Source organism: Pygoscelis adeliae, unplaced genomic scaffold (genome assembly GCF_000699105.1).
Source record: "Pygoscelis adeliae isolate BGI_AS28 unplaced genomic scaffold, ASM69910v1 Scaffold134, whole genome shotgun sequence".
NCBI lineage: Eukaryota > Metazoa > Chordata > Aves > Sphenisciformes > Spheniscidae > Pygoscelis > Pygoscelis adeliae.
Genome location: NW_008824716.1, coordinates 742,047 through 759,450, shown reverse-complemented (window position 1 = coordinate 759,450; position 17,404 = coordinate 742,047). Strand labels below are relative to the sequence as shown.

Genomic DNA, 17,404 nt, shown 5'->3' with positions numbered 1-17,404 from the left:
CCCAGTGAAGCTAGAAAGTGTTGTAGAATTTGTCCTATTCTTACCGCTGCTGTTTTCCTGTTTCTAGGAGCAACATATCACAAATGTTTTCTGAACAGATAAAAGCTTATAAACACTGCAGTACTATATGGTGGAGAAAGAGATCAAATTATGGCCTTTTAACACTGACATTGTTTTGTACTCACAATATTTAGTAAGGGGAAACAGAGACACTGGATATTTTAAATCTGTTAAGTTTGTGTTAACATCTATCCACTATGTTTACCTTCTTCTGTCCAACCCATACTCTCACTAGAGGCAACAATAAAACTCCCACAAGCCATGACCTGAGGTCCGCTGAAATCAATGGATGTTTTCAAATTTGTTTCAATAGCCCTTGGATCAGTCTGCTTACTTCAATTATGGGATAAGCGAGTCTTTACATAGTGTGCTACATTCCCACAGATACGTATGTTGTATGTTGAAGAAAGCTGCAAAGGAGCAGGAAGAAGATTACAATAGTGATAGAAAATGGGAAGAAACTCTTAAACTTTATATTCCTTTATCCCAGCATATGGTCTTCTCTATGGACGGCATTTAAACAGATTTGTAATGGCAGTGACAGGGAAAGGTGATTAGCTAGGCAGCAAACACTGTATGTGGCACAAGACTCCAGTTCTACATTTCTTCCCTACAGAGTGAAAAAAATTAGCAACAAAGATAAAGCAGGACTTGATTCTGAAGCCACCCTGTCTGCACAGAAAACACACATAAAGAGGAGCTCTGAAGCTTTCTTCCTAGGTGACGATCAGAAAAACAGAGTTAAATCTAGTTCACCTCCTTTCCTTTAAAGCTGCAACCTTATCCCCTTCCTCTTCCTAAAATCCACAGAAAAACAATGATTCACTTAAATTCCTTAGGAATTAGGAAGAAAATCACAGATGTTAAAACTTACATTATTACCTTCTGCCTAATTTCTTATTTCGGTCATGTAACTATTTATTTCAACATTTTGTTAAAAATCCCCAACAATGTATTCTATAAACAGCTTGTGACAGGATACAAATCCCTACTTTCACTCAAATACCTTGGCATAATTATTTCCTCTTAGCACTAGAAAAAGACACACCACTAAATATGCTGCCAAAATAATGGCTGAATTTATGACAGAATAGTAGATCATCAAACTTTACAGCCTCACATGCCTGTGCAAGGAGATTTTCAACTGTAAAATGGTGATGAGTTGATTTATTATTTGTGACATAAGATAAATAATTTAGGCTTGCACAAATTTAGCAAGAGGTTCTGTCCCTAAATATATTTTAAAGCCACAACAGTCATGTGCATATGATGAGGTACCTCATAAAATGGAAAGTTTGATCGAATACACCATGAATATAGTAGCAGTGGTCAAGTAGGCTTGGACAGAAAAAATAAGGCCTTTCAGCTACAGGGCTTTGTATAACCACCCACGACTCTGTCACTTCAGCGTTAATGTACTGCAATGTCCTCATACAGGAATTTATATTAAGTTGACTCAGAACAAGCAAACAAAACAGTTATCTTTCTTGATAGGATCACCTCGTCTTGAACACAACACCCACTTATCTAGGGATATCCACAGGTAATCTATAAACTCATAGGTACTTAAAGGTTGACTTTGACCTGTAAATTCTTAACAGCCTGGGAAAAAAAAAGTTCTGGATTAACCCTTTTATTAAAACTTGCCATATCGAGAGTCTGAAATCAGATTTTGCTGTTAAGATAAGGAAGATCTACATAAGAAATATCCTCTGCAAAGATTCCAGGATTAGGAAAAGTCTTCTTTCTGTTCCAAACCGGTGTTGGTTTGTCAACATGTAGGACACTGCTGCAAGTTTCACCAGGGATAGAGAGACTGAACATGAATGTTAATATTTGACTGAGGGGCTAGTTAGAATACAGTGATTAAATTATAGGTTTGCCTTTGTATATAATTAGCAGGATGCTCACCCAGCATGTGAGCACCTTTTTCAAAGAGAATGCATGCAATGGCAATAGAAGGATGCATATATATATATTATTTTTATTTATTTTTTTTTAGTTGTGAACTTTCAAATAAAATAGTTAATGCAACCTTCTGTAAATAATGTCCACATCACAAAAGTCCTCAAGCCAACATTCAGAAGAAGTGTGTGTCGGGGGAAGTCTCTTTCAAAATGGGGAAAGAAATGAAAATATGACAGGTACAGCACAAGAAATTCCAAACAAAAACTCATGTAAAAAGGAAAAAAAAACTTGTTAAGACTGTTCATACTGCTCTTCCTGAATATCCAAACAGGATAATATGTAACACAGACTAATGCTGCTCCCTGCAGGTGGATCATGAGCCCACATGAAGCCACACCAACTTCCAACTTCACTGGAATTCAACATGGAGTTAGGTGCTTAGCTGCAGAAAATAATCTCCAGGAGCGGAGCTTTTGCATGCAATTCTTCTACACATATGCCCTCAAAACTTGTTTTCAGGTAGAAAAGCTCATTAGGAGATGAATTAGATTATTTCCATGGAAAGTTATTAATTGACATAATTTCAAGGCCATTTTAACTTACCGGTGCTTCTTTCTAAAAAAAAACACACCATTGTGCCATCGGGAATAAAACCAAAGCCATTACAATACTAAGGGACTACTATATGGCCTTTAGTTCACATGCAACTTTATTAACTTCACCATAAATTCCTAAGAATGAGTAAACTTGGGTTTATTGGTTGTTTTTATTTAAATCTTCTCAGGCATAAAGTAATAAAGTACAAAATGCCCTTCTAAAACATGCTCAGATCAAGAACAAACTCATTCACTTTCCAGGGGAATAGAATTAGGATGTTACTCCTAGGACCTTGTGTATCAAACTTCAGTGTAGAGACTTTCCAAGGTAATGGTATAGAGCCCTATTCCTAAAGATTTATAATAAGATTGCTGCTTTAACCTTAACCACAGCATAACAAACAGCACCAATACAATGTTAATCCAAGCTACCAGCAACCTTAAGAATGTGCAAGGAATAGACAGATACTGCCAGGAATTAATCTGCCATTTTCACACATCTGCCCAAGGGAGGTATTGTAATTGCAAAAATTTACTCTTAGACTGCTGAGACTCATAGTAATTATGTTTCTTTTTTAATAGAAATAGCCACAGGTAGTAAGAAATTGGGTTTTGAGATGGGGAACTGGGCATGCATTCTAACCCAAATTACTATGTAATTGTCTTTATTATAAAATACTATAGAAAACCTATGGCTCAAAATTTAAATCAGAACAAAACCTTTCCTTTAAATAAACTCTTCTCCTCCCACAGCTATTCAACATGTATGCTTATTTCTGCATACTGGTATCAGCAAGACCAGTATGACTGCAAGCAATTTATCTTTATCTAATGATCTTTGCCAGTACTAACCAAAATTCCTGAGGCTTATATTTGCTTAATAGAAACAGCATTCTCTTGCTTTACTTTCATGCAAGTAAAGTAGAATAACAAGTAGGTCAAAATCTGGAAATCTAGCTACTTGTTCCTCAGGTTCCTTTGCCAGTATCAGGGGATGAGGAAAAGAGCGTGTGTGATCTACATATATTTTAAATGAACTGAAATTAAAGTTTTCTTCAAAATTCTGGAAGCCTGTTTGAAACAAATGAGCACAGGAAAGTCCTTAAAATGAGTTATTTCATGCTTGAAGGAATTATTATTTCATTACCATCACATTATTGCGATAATGAGACGTATACTGTTGGGAAAGATCATATATATGATGACCAATGAATAAATAATAAAATAAATTCATCCAGTTACTTCTGCCCCTTGCAATACTATATCCTGTTAGGCCTGAAAAGAAGCTACAGGTGGTTTAAACAGACAAAATACATTTACAGATTTAGACAAAATGAAGACTATGCATTGAAAGAAATAACATAAAACATTTTGTTTTCCCTTCTTTTTCACCCGATGGCTACAAAGCTGACTGATACATTCCTTGCCTCGGAGCTATGAGATGCAAATTACCGTGTGCTTTTTAATACCTAACACAGTTGATGGAAGCAATTGAGTGCTGATTATTCTCACGTGTCACATGACTTATACCTCCTTTTCATCATTACTCTCAATCCTGAAGTCTGATAGCGCGATACACAGTTTTAAGCAAGATGTATAACTTCCACCATGAAGTGGAAAATGAGGTCCTTTCTTACCTATACTCTTGCCTCGGGAAAAAAATGACAACAGCATTTGTCTTTAAACATGATGCTTTCTAGGTTGCAGCAAAAGGTGCGGATTGACGGCATCTTCCAAAACACTGTTACACAGCTATGTACAGATCATACACAATATCAAAAAAATTAGATGTGCATTGGTCATTGATAACGCCTTTTATCCAGCTAGATAGTTCTTTTGAATCCATGCTGCTCTCTTTCTATGTATCTCTGCATACGCCTTCATACACACAGTTATATTATCTGACATATAATCTAGAAATCTAAATAGTTTCTAAGGCTTTGTGGCTGCCATTTTTAAAAGGCTTTCAAATTCGTTATTTCCCAAGCACTCTAAGTTCCACTATATTCTTATTGTCATTTGATCCACTGAAATGATGAAGAGATCAGAAAAGAACACACTTGGTACTTTACAGCTGTGGCTGGATAATCTTGCTCATGATCATCAAAGCAGGATTGTTTTTATGATCTTCAAATCTGCATATCAAATTATGCAAGTCTATGTGAAAAAGCAAAAATATCAAATATTCAGACATCAGGACTATCTCAATAGAGTACTAGAGAATGCAGTTGGAGGCTAAGTGAAATGAACAGCTTTTGCAGCTTTGCAGTGTTTTTAAAGCAAAGGAGAGAAGCAACAGGGAGCAGTTCAGCTAACACAGATTCACAGATTCTGGGCTGAATTCTGCACATTCCTGTAAGCGATCTATTTAATTCAGTCGTGCTACTGACCTAAATTAAAATATTTACCGAATAAGTGTTTTAAGGATCATGCTTTGAAAGACATAATACTAACTCAATTATACATATATAAGTTAGTTTCCATAGGCCTCAAAATTACTTATGCATTCATTAAGGACATGATCCTGCTCTTTCTAGATTTGTGGAAAAGCAGTCTTTTCCTCAATACCAGTAGGAACAAAGCCCAAGTGCTGAATCTGAGATGCGTTATTAAATCAATACTCTTTTTTTTTTGTCACTTTTAAAATTTTATAGAATTTAAATATTTTCATTAAGAATTAATGAAAATTCGTTTAGCCCACTTCAGCTCACCTTTTTTTTAAACCGAGTTGTAGCTAAACAATCTTAACCATAAGTGGTTGCTTAGCAATCAGCAAAGAACAAGACAGAAATATAGTAAGTAAAAACTGACTGACATGTTCTCTATTTGAATCGTGGCATTCATTAAAAACAACAGAATAGCACCAACAGAAGTTTGAAACAACATTCTATTAATAAAAGAATACATATAACTGTCTTTAGGAACAAATTATGCATTTGAAAAGCTACAAATTGTGATTCACATGTCTCGTCTCTCTAAAAAATCCTTTAGCTATTATTAAAAATACATTAAAATCCTTCAAATTTTGATTAAGCCATTATTTACCTTTTGTTTTTAATTCAATTGTCAAGTGTGCTTCCAATGATTTTAAAAACAGTATATAACTACAAAGCAAGCAAGAGTTTATACCTTTGAAGACTTGAAATTGATTTTTAATGCACCAGCTTTCAAACACTACAAAGGCTGCTCTCTGCTGATAAAGACAGTAAACAAGAAATTGTCCTTTAAATGTTCCCTTTAATGTTTTTCTTTAATTAAAAACCAATCAAAAAACATTGCAACATTAAAAATTTTAAAATTAAGACATTAGAAAATGTTTAAGGTTTTAGACACATGACGCATTCAAACTAGAATGAAAACTTGTTACTTCTGTTTACTTGTGTTAGTTTAGAATTTCTTTGCACTGTAAACATTGTTAATCAAGAAAGAAAAACACATAAAAGTAGTTTATCACTGAACACAGCTACTTTTATTGAGTAGAAATATTAAAAATATGATGAAATAAAACTAGACGTTATAAAAGTACTGAAGTAAAACGCTTTTTTTAATACCTTTAGATTATTTTAATATATTCCTTTCCTTTAATCAGACCAAAGCCTATTTATGTAGATTAGTTACATCTAGAGTCTCATTTATCCAACCTGTATTTATCCTTTGATCACAAAGCTTGTTAACTTAAATGGTCTTTTATTGTTATGATTCGTTTTCCCATAATTATGCAGTTTAACTGCCTGATTTTTTTTGAATAAATATATGCAAACACGCCAATCATATTCAGCAGTGTTATGCTGGATGCTCAATGAACTGTAAGAGCCATTTCAATACAATAAAACTGCCTGGAAGCGTTCCAGGGCAAGGACTGCAAATACCAGTAATCATAGTGTCACTAGAACTAGTACAGGCAAATACAAGTGTGTCACATATATATCAATAGATGGTCTGAAGCACTGCCTGAAACTAATTTTGCATGTCTATCAATGCAAGAACTTACAATGCATCGATCAGAGGTCCCACCCACACAGCTGAAATTGTGCATTTGTATCTTGTAACAAAGCTTTTCCTTTCTCCTTTAGAGTCCTCCTTTGGCCTGCCTTGGAGACTGCAGCATGCAACCGCCCAGCAGGGAACAGGATGCGATTAGAAACTTTTCTATTACAGGTAAAAGTATGAACCAGAGGAACTCTGATCTGATACATACATCACAAAGCCAGTAGGAAGGTCCATGGCTGGTCCATGGCTAAAATAAAATACTGTTCACTTGAGAGATTTTACTTGCCTAGATCCCTTATAGCATACTAAATTGAAAATAGATCAGCATGGGACTGATTGTCTTGAGGGCTGAAAGAGGAGGTATCCCCTCACTGCACGGAAGTGAGATGCAAATTGATCTTTATGCTGTCTTGTACAAGTAACGCTAATAATTGGCTGAAACCACGCAGTAATATCTTTATATGTAGAGGGACTCCTCAATTTTGAGGGTACATCACCAAAAAAGGAGCTATCTTCTCATCTGAAGCAAGTGAGAGATGAATTGATTTTATGTTATCCTTTCTGTACAGGTAACAAGACTGACTATTCAGTAGCAATTCAGTAGAAGAAAGAGATGCTTCTTGTGTGACCTTAATAAGTAGGAATTGTATCAACAGCCTTTGGGATTTAGCTAGAAAATATATGACTGCTCAAAGAGGTTATTTAAAGCACTGCCTAATATCCTAATTAACAGGGACATTCATATGAACTTGCTTGTTCTTGAATGTAGTACTTAATACTGAGTATTTTATCTAAAATGCTTAATAATTTATCTATTTTTTTCTTTCTCATACAATTTACAGTAATTAATCCAGAGTTGTCTTCTGTTAAAAATAAAAATGTCTACAGCAGACTAAAAAACAAAGGTTGCACTAATAAGACCATGACAAATATATTACTAAGGCTTAGAACGCATCCTGGCGAAGATTTATGGCAGGCTGTACACTACTCCATTTCATCTCATCATATCAGCAAAAGCAGCAACAACTAGTTAATCTCCTTGTTGCTCCTTTAAAATCATAACAAATCAAACACCTAAACTCAAGGAACTTTTCCCCAAAATCATTTTGCCACTCTCTTCCTAGTAGCTTTTTCTTTTTCTTTTTTTTTTTTTTTTTCCCCAAAATCATTTTGCCCCTCTCTTCCGTTTGTTTTTTTTTTTTTTTTTTTTTTTTTTTTTTTTTTGCTATTTAGGTAAGAGCCTGCAGTCCCCTGAGAGTTTCACTTGTTTCCTATATTTTTGAACCCTTTAGCATTAATTTCACCACTTCTCTTACAGCTGAAGTAGAGATACAATTGAAAGTATAAAGCTCTCAGGCTATCTGCTGCAAAAATTTGTCCCAACTGCTCTACTCTGACCTTTTGACATCAAAGGATTGTTTCTATACTTTTAAAGATAAAAACAGAGCTGTGTTTCTGCTCCGGTCAACAAATCATTGTTTAAGTTCTTTTCACAGAAAACTCTTACCTGTCGGAAAATACTAATACTAGTGTCAAAATGTCTTTTCTTTACATGTGCAGGCACTCCTCAGTCTTAAAGAGGTATCTCAAGACCTCTGTCATGTGTCTTATATGTTTTCTTCAGAAAGAAAACAACAACCCATATACATACACTTTTTATATGTAGAATGAGTGTCTTGTATAGTGAAACCTAAAACTAATTTTTCAAGGCATTTTAACTTTTGTAGAAACAATGAAAGAAAGATAAATTAAGCAGAATCTTTAAAAACTTATGTGTAAATATTATCCAGTATGTTAATGTTTCCTGGTGAGGAAGGTAGTGAAAAGGAAGAAAAAATGCTGGGGGGAAACAAACAAACAAAAAAATTCATTTGAAAACAAAATCCCTACTGGTTTACAGTCAAATGTTGTGACTGAGGAAGAAATTATTTTTTTAACGACATTTTTACCTCATTAGTGAATCCAGGTTGTATCTATGCTTTCTTAATACCAAGTGATATTTGCAAATATTTTACATGTACCTAATGATAATTTTGCATGTAACAATATTTGCTGAATTTTAAGAATAATGCTGTATTATGCACACTTTCAAAAATATATGAAAATGTGAAAATATATGTTCAGCAATATGTTCAAAAGAGTCTTTGATTTCTTCTTTCAGCTGCACACCTGATTATGTTATAGTTTACATCATAGTTACAAAATCTTCTAAATTCCAGTATCCTTAATTGTTTGTAAAGAAGCTGTAAGGAAACATCACAAAAGGCTGAAATCTAAAAATAAAGATCCAAATCATACTATTCTTAGCTGCACTCTGTAAGGCTCTTAGTCACAATTTACTCTTGAACCACTGAAATCATTGATAAAGTCGAAATTATGCTATTGACTGAAATATGAGTAAGAACAGGCCTTTTCATCAACGTAGGTAACAGAAACCTGACCGAATCTATCATTAAAAGATAACTCTTCAAAGGATCGGTCATCAAAATTGCACTGGTAATCACAAATTTGTGTGGATTTTCCCATTTAAGATTAGACAGTGACAGTGAGCACCAAAATAAGGAGAGCTCAGACAACTTTAAGAGCCGTTGAGAGCTGTGATCCAGTAACTCCTGCATGACTTGCTTCATGTCTTATTTTAACTGCACTTTCTTCAACTCTTATACTTCGTAAAACAGCAAGCTCTATGGAGACATTATTATTCTTAATTTATTGGTTAACAAGAACTTCTGTTCTGGCAATATCATTTTCTTTCTCCTAATATCAATATTCTACTTCAGACTCTTAAACTGTCTTTTTCTCTATTTTGTTTATTGTTCTCTATTATGGCATTTCATCTTGGAAAGTTCTTTAGCTCTCATATGGATCTATATATCAGGAATAATCGTTTTGAAATAATATTGCTATAAACAATACTGTCAAGGAGCTCAAGATCAAGACCAGAGCAGATGTAACACGAGACAGGAGCCCAGTTCTGCTTCCTCTGTCTATTTCAGCAGCCAGGGCGGATGCCATAGTGAGCAGTATGTTGCCAGATCTGGTCCTAAAATATAGGTACTTTGTGTCACAGTACTGTGTGGTGTATCTTGACACAAAAATGAAATAATGCTTCACAAAAATATAGAAAAGATCCTGTCCTGAAACTCTTACACAGCCAACCCCGTTATTGACTTCACTGAATAAGTAAAACTAAAGCTACAGAACAATGTAACACAAAATCATACTAACTGTAAGCTGTATTACACAATGCAAACATTCACAGGAGTTATTTTGCAAAACATCTAACCTTGTAAAACACTGTAAAAACTACCATAATGCATCTTAGCCAGGTAGTTCTGAAGTTTCATCTGATGACAATTTAGCATCCTTAGATACGGCCCTAGAATATGCAGCTGTGAAATTTTGGGAATTATAGAGTACGAACCTGCAAACTTGCAAAGGTGTAGAACTGCCCCAGTATCCTCTTGGTGCAAAATGTTAACTTCTACTAGCTCTAGTGAGGGAGAATAATATTCCTCATTTGCAGCAGGAGGTATAGAAATTAAAAAATGAATACCTCTGTTTTCAGATAGGAATTTAAACCACTGAGAACAAACGTAACTTCTGTGAGGAAAGCTGCTTCTCCTTATACTGCAGCAGCTGCAGACTTCTTTTTGCAACCTTGAAATTTCTGAGCTGAAGTTTCTCAAAGTAAAGCATGGAATAGTATACCTAAAGACAGAGCAGCACTAATATAGCTTATGTTTTTTATTTCCCCTGAAGACTCTATCTTCTTAGGTACCACTAGACACCTGGCGACGAAGCTGCACTGGGACTTGACAGTGATCTGTTGACACATCATAAACATCAGGTGCCTGAAGTATTAAGAATGATCTGTACTTTATCTTAAAACGCTACAGGACTGCCTAGTACAGCAGCTACGGCGATTCCCAGCTTGCGAGCTACTTGCAACACAGTCATTCTTTTTTAGCTGTTTTTTAGCAAAAGCTGTGACCACCATTTTCTTTATTCACTCCCATCTCATTCCTGATATATTTACAAACTTCTCCAAGTTGCACCACAAGTATAATAATAAATAATCTCTAGGATGATCAACACTCCTTGCATGTGTAGATAGTTTTCTATACTACTCTTACGTCACTTTGAGGAACCTATTTCTAGAATCTATTTGTTTAAAGAAACTATTTGTTTCCCTTTATCCATCCACTCCTTTATCTATTGGAAACCTACAAGAAGAAATTGTGACTTGTTTATCCAGGGAAAGGTGAACTGATTAACTCAGAACTTTTTAGTAGGAGAGACATGAACATATATGTGTATGTTTGTACATGGTATTTCTTTTTCTAAATCTACTTTTCAAAATAAAGAAAAATCCTGTTTCTTTTAATCAGGTGAGTAGGTCAGCTTGATTTACTCACCAGAATAAGATGAACAGAATTTGCCCAGTAGTCTTTAAGGTCTAGAGTGAACAGAAATCTTCTTTCAGCCACGTAGAGTTTCCACTTTCTCCTGCTTTCCTCTTTTTTGTCCCCAATAAAAATGAATAGTTTGGACCATAAGCGATTCAAAGGTCGCATGGAATTTTGAATCTGGCAATGAGAATTGTATAGCACTGGCCTATGTTTAAATATTTTTAACTGTCTTGCATTTGAAAGCACTGTTTCTAAAATATGTTTAGAATATGATTGCTGAAGTTAAAAGCAAAGAAACATGCTAAAGTGTAGCTGTTCTGACTTCCCAGTACATTACTAAACACTGTTTTTCATCCACATCAACCACATGTGTGCATCAAATCACAAATGGTCTATTTTCAGAGGCCCTAAGCACTTGCAAGTCTTTTGCATCAAAAAAAGCAGGAGGTATACTGCATCCTTGGCTATCCATCCAAAATTTTATACATATATATATGTATACATGTTTAATTTATTTAATTTTTGTGGTACTGAAGAAGTTCATTGATTCATATAACTAACACATGCAACCATGGCACATAGCTGGATGCTACGAAGTAGTGAGTAAACACACAAGTTGTTAAACTGTGTGACTAATGTATAAGAGAAGCCACTTAAAGAGAGGTAAGATTACACCGCTCTTACACATATCAGGCAATATTTTCTTCAACTGCTGGTCATTTTGGGTCAGTTTGAAACCCATAGTCACTAAGTAACACTTTACTCCACAGGTATTCATTGATATAAATTGGGCCATCTGTAGAATAAAATACTATTCATGAGAAATAAGGGAATCATAAAGCCTACTGACTTTACTAGCTCTTATTGCAAAGCAAAAAAAGTGTTATGTACTCCTAATAAGAGTGAGAAAATTTTGATCTTACTGAGATAGAAATTATTTATTTGATTTTAAATATTTATAGACTCAATTGGATGTACTAAGTAATAATATAATATTTAGTATGTATCTATATATCCATGGATATATAAATATGTACATATGTATATATACAAACATAAAGTTTTAGTAACAGGCTCCTGCTAGAGAATTCTGCCATTAAACACTTGCCGAGAAAATGAAAGTGAAGAAAAGCAGTTCCATTGTATGAATTATATAGTGTGAGATTATCATGGCTCAGTAATATATCTGGAAAAACTAAAGTGAATATTCGCTAGAGAACACTTACACAATCATTTACCTTTCCCTCGCTGAGGTAACGAAGAAAACTGCTTTTCTGAATTGACTAATGAAAGGAGATGATAAAGCAGCTGTTTGGATTCTGTATCTTTTTTCCACTGGCTATACCTTTGATTCCTAACCGTGCAATCTACTTCTCCAGACACAGGTTTCCTGGAGTGATTAAGGGTATAGTAGATCCAGAGAGAGGGCTGATCCTTTACTATTTCTCCCTAAGTTTGAATTTTACATGAGGCAGAAGTACAGGACCAGACACAAAGTAGTATCTACATTCTAAATGCAAATTTTATATAAAATTTACTCCAGGGATGTGGAGATGGAGAATACAAAATGTATTTTAGTAATGCAAAATTGTAGTGAAGAGGATCAGATTTTCTCATCTAGCTACTTTAAGTCTGGGCCTTTCCTAAACAGCAACCAACTACTCTGTTTCATACTGTGTATTTGTTTTGTCAATACAACTACAAAATATAGTATCAATAAGTATCTTTGAACAGGTTGTTCACTAGGGAAAAGTGAATGTTTCTTAATCTACTGTCTGGACCATCTAAACATCCAAAACACTCTGTGTTGATGTTCAGGGAAAGCAAAAACTGTATTAGATATACCAGTATGTGCTATGAGGAGTTACGGTTAACATTTCCCACAGTTGTCATAACGAAAACTGTTATAGAAACCACAACACACCTTTTTAAGGGAGGAAATTCCTCTTTTAGCTTTATATAGATCTCAGGAAAAAAAAAAATCATGATTGATATTATACAGTGAACACTGTAAAAAAGGAATCATATTTTCCATAGGGATTTTACACTACAATTGAATCTTTACTACTCAGTAGCATCAATACATGAATTAATTGCTTTATATAGATATTACATGGTTGTAGGAAAGTATAATTTTCTGTCTTTTAGTAACTATTACACTTGTCAGTAGGAAAAAAATGTTCTTTTTTTTAGCATTCTGACAACTCCATTTTACAGTTAAAAAGTTGACATTACTTAAACAAGTGTCATTGAAAGTTATTTGTTTTTTAAAGCATGAATTATAAATCAAATTATCTCCGGTTGTGCCCTAACCTAAACTCTTTCCTGAAGTGTCACTTTTTGTTAAAATCAATTTCAGATTTTAAGTATTGCTCCACTCACCTAATTGATAGCAACACAAATTCATGATAGGCATAAAATGAAATTGTTTCTGTGACACAACTCAATAGTGGGTTGAGGATTAGTTCACAGTGACCTTCTAAAGACAGCCTTTTTTCTCCCCCCCCCCCCCCCCCCCCCCCCCCACAATTTATGGCCATCAGTTACTGGAATTTTGGTTACTTAACCTGCTAATTACTGATGGCCATTTCTATTTAGTTTAAAAAATTAGATGCAGCTGGCAACTAGAATGTTCGGTGTTCACAGACCACAGGGTATAATAACTCAAAGGTATTATGAATTTTCTTTTGGTACATCAAGTGTCTACAGTGCAAGTTCTTTCCCACTAGCTGCATACACAAAATGAGTCTGTGTCACTTCTGATACACTCAGCTCATTCCCCTATGACTCAGAACAGCATATTAGGAGAACCACAGGATAAAACAGATATGACATTTCAAATATATTTAATAGTCATTATCCAGAGCCTGCTTTCAATCCAAACGTTAAAAATCACTTTGGAACATACCTGTAGCATTTGAACATTAAGCTGCATTAATCATGAAGTGATACTTAAATCAACTGGAGCCAAATTCTGCCCTCACCTTCACTCTGTGAGTTCACTGCTCTGGAATACATCTTCTGAGTTTGGACTTTAAACTACCTGCTAAAAATTAAGTCATTCTTTGATTAGCACCCGATATCCAATGGTCCAAATTCTGCCATTTCTCACATTCACAAAAGTCAGTAGAGGACAGTATGTATATAACTGGCAGCAGAATGCAGCCCAGCTGTAATTTCTAAATGAGCTTTGGTAGAAGAAAGAGCATGTAAGTCTTTCACTATAAAGCAATCATCAATATTGACTCAGGCTACTGGAAATCTGACTAGTTGTTTTGCTGTTTTATGACAGGATGTGAGTTTTGTTAACATTTGGGGGTAGGAGGGAATCACCACATACATTTTCTTTCTATTTGACTAAGCAAAATTTTCAGTGCGGAAGGTTTGGTTGTTTATGGGGAGAGGAGGAGGCAATGGGGCCCCAATGATACTGTTCTGCGTCAAAAAAAAAAATAAATATTTATGTGTATATATATTCTAAAGAAGGAAATTAAAAAAATTAAAAACATACATCTTGTAAAGATAGCTCATATTTACATACAGGATTGGAGGGCTATAATACACTGTTGCAATAGATGTCCTCAGTGTGTAGAGTTTCTCCCACGTCCTGTTAAGTTACTGCAGATGATATGACTGCTTCAGAAACACCCTCCCCCTTCTCCACCCCAAACCAAAGCAAAGTGAAACCTGTGGAAGTGCTCCCCTCTGTCTGACGATCTTCTGGGAAAATACCCCAGCGTGCCCCAAATGTACTAAACGCCTGCCTGCACTCTCACATGCACCTCCTTTGCACTGCCGTAACTCTGTTTCAGTGGGAATTTACTTTTGAATCACACTGGAAACACCAGTGTGACAGCAGAACCAGACCCACCAGATGTGGTCTGGTTCCACTTTCATTAAGTCGACCTCTCTTTAGTGACTTCTGTTGGTCCCTTCAGTGGTGCCTTACAGCAGATTTCACTGCAGACAAAAGGTGAAGTTAAACCAGCGTCTAAAGTGAGGTCCAGGGTATTCTAAAAGTCTCCTACCTGAATTATGGACATCCGGCTCGGGGGAGCCTCGCTGGCGTTAGTCCCTTGCCCTGTGAAGCTGGTGTGGCAGCCCACATGTCCCTGGGGTACAGTCAGGTTGTTGGAGGCGGGCTTCAGGTACATCACCTCAGACCTGGGAGAGCTGAGGGGCAGGCGGGTCTGGTAGTCAAAGTACATGGGTGAGGTGGCCAGGGATGGGCTGCTCACCACGTTCATGACATTGAGGGGGCCCCGGCTGTCCTCGCCCTGACTGGGCACCAGCATAATGTCATTCTTGCTGATCTTCTTCTTCTTGCCCTTGCCCCCTCCACTGCCACTGCCTCCTCCTCCCCCGCCACTGCCTCCCCCTCCTCCCAGCTGAGGGTGGCTATACTCGGCAATGCGACAATTATAGGTGCGGATCTCCTTGTTCTCTCGCTTGCACTTCACAGCAATAGTGATCATGGCAGCCAGCAAGATGATGGAGACAGTGCTCAGCGTCACGATCAGGGGCAGCGACAAGTCCCAGTGTGGTCGCCGATGCTGCTCGCCATTCACCTGTGGCTCACCAGCCTCCGGCAGGGGCCCCGCCAAGGCCCTGACAATGAGCTTGGCCACTGCAGAGAGGCTGGGCTTGCCATGGTCACTGACTTTTACCACCAGTTCAGCCACAGGGCTGAGCTCCTCCCAGTAGGGGTGCAAGGTGCGTATCTCACCACTAGTGGGGTCCATCTCAAAGAGGTGCTCCTCATTGCCTTCCACAATCTCATACGTGAGGCGCCCGCTCTCCCCAAAGTCACTGTCCAGGGCACGGACGGTGCCCACAGGGTAGCCCACCCCAGCATTGCGTGGCACCTGCAGCTCGGCGGTGTCATTGATTAGGGCGGGGAGGACGATGAGGGGTGCATTGTCGTTGACATCGAGCACGGTGACGCGCACTGTGGCATTGCTTTCGCGGTGGGGTGAACCTGAGTCTTTGGCCAGCACGCGAAACTCAAAGTGCTTTGTCTGCTCGTAGTTGAAGCTCCTCAGGGCATAGATAGCACCATTGGTGGGGTTGACGGAGACATAGGTGTAGATGGAGACATCGCCCACATGCCCAGGCAGAATGGAGTAAGAGACTGTCCCATTTTGGCCCAGGTCAGGGTCCTGGGCCAAGACGGAGCCCAGGTACTCTCCAGGGATGTTGTTCTCGGGCACCTGTAACACATAGAGGTTCTTGCTGAAGCGGGGTGGGTTGTCATTCTCGTCAAGGATCCGGACAGAAAATGACTTGGTGGAGTTGAGTGGGGGGTTGCCCTCATCACGTGCCACAATGGTCACATTGTACTCATCCTGTGCCTCGCGGTCCAGGGGCCGGTCGGTGACCACAGTGTAGAAGTTGTCATAGTTCTCCTCCAGGGTGAAAGGGACGGCTCCAGGCCCACCGCCACCACCCAGCACCCGGCACTGGAGCTGCCCGTTCTTGCCCGAGTCACGGTCGGTAACCCGCACCAGGGCAATAACAGTACCCGGTGGGGCAGCCTCACTCAGTGCTCCCTGGCGAACGGAGACAAAGCCAATGGTGGGCGCATTGTCATTGCGGTCGATGAGGCGGACGGTGACCTTGCAGTGAGCAGGGATGGGATTGGGCCCCAGATCCCGAGCCTGGACATCGATCTCAATGAGGCCACTCTCCTCGTAGTCCAGGTTGCCCTTGACACGGATGAGGCCACTCTGCGGGTCAATGCTAAACAGGTCACGGACGCGCTCAGGTGCGTAGCCACTGAAGGAGTAGAGTACCTCTCCGTTGGTACCCTCATCGGCATCAGTGGCATTAAGGTCGATGACGGCAGTGCCCAGTGGTGCGTTCTCCGGCAGCTCTACCACGTAGGAGGCCGCCTCAAAGACGGGGCTGTTGTCATTGGAGTCAATGAGGCGCACGTTGATCTGCACTGTGCCCGAGCGTGGTGGGTCGCCGCCATCCAGTGCCGTCAGCACCAGGGTGTGGTGACTCTGCTCCTCACGGTCTAATGGCTTCTGGATGACTAGCTCTGGAAACTTTGTGCCATCACCGCGGGACTTCACATCGAGGGAGAAGAGGCCGTAGTCATCACGGGTGAGCAGGTAGGTGCGCAGTCCGTTGTCCCCGGCGTCCGGGTCGTGGGCACTGGTGAGGGGGAAGCGGGTGCCTGGCGCAGCGTTTTCCGAGATGTCCATGTCCACTTGGTCGGAGGGGAACGCCGGTGCGTTGTCGTTCAGGTCCTGGATCTCCACCTTGATCATGCAGATCTCCTGGTCGTTGGCGAACACCTCGAGGGACAGCTGGCACTTGGCGCTCCGCCGGCACAGCGCCTCGCGGTCGATGCGCTGCTTGGTGTAGAGCAGCCCGCTCTCCCCGTCCACGTCCAGGAGGTGCGGGGCCGAGTTCTCCAGCACCCGGAAGGTG

The 17,404-nt window shown here is 38.6% G+C and overlaps 1 protein-coding gene across 1 annotated transcript in view; it reads right to left on the bottom strand.

Annotated features, from left to right (window-relative positions):
- The window catches only part of PCDH17 (protocadherin 17), an 86,306-nt gene that overhangs the window by 68,714 nt on the left and 188 nt on the right, over positions 1 to 17,404 (bottom strand). Inside the window, exon 1 of the mRNA XM_009323203.1 lies at positions 14,995 to 17,404. This exon is cut by the window's right edge and continues 188 nt beyond it. Coding sequence (XP_009321478.1) covers positions 14,995 to 17,404 — 2,410 coding nt within the window. The remainder of the gene's footprint in view (positions 1 to 14,994) is intronic.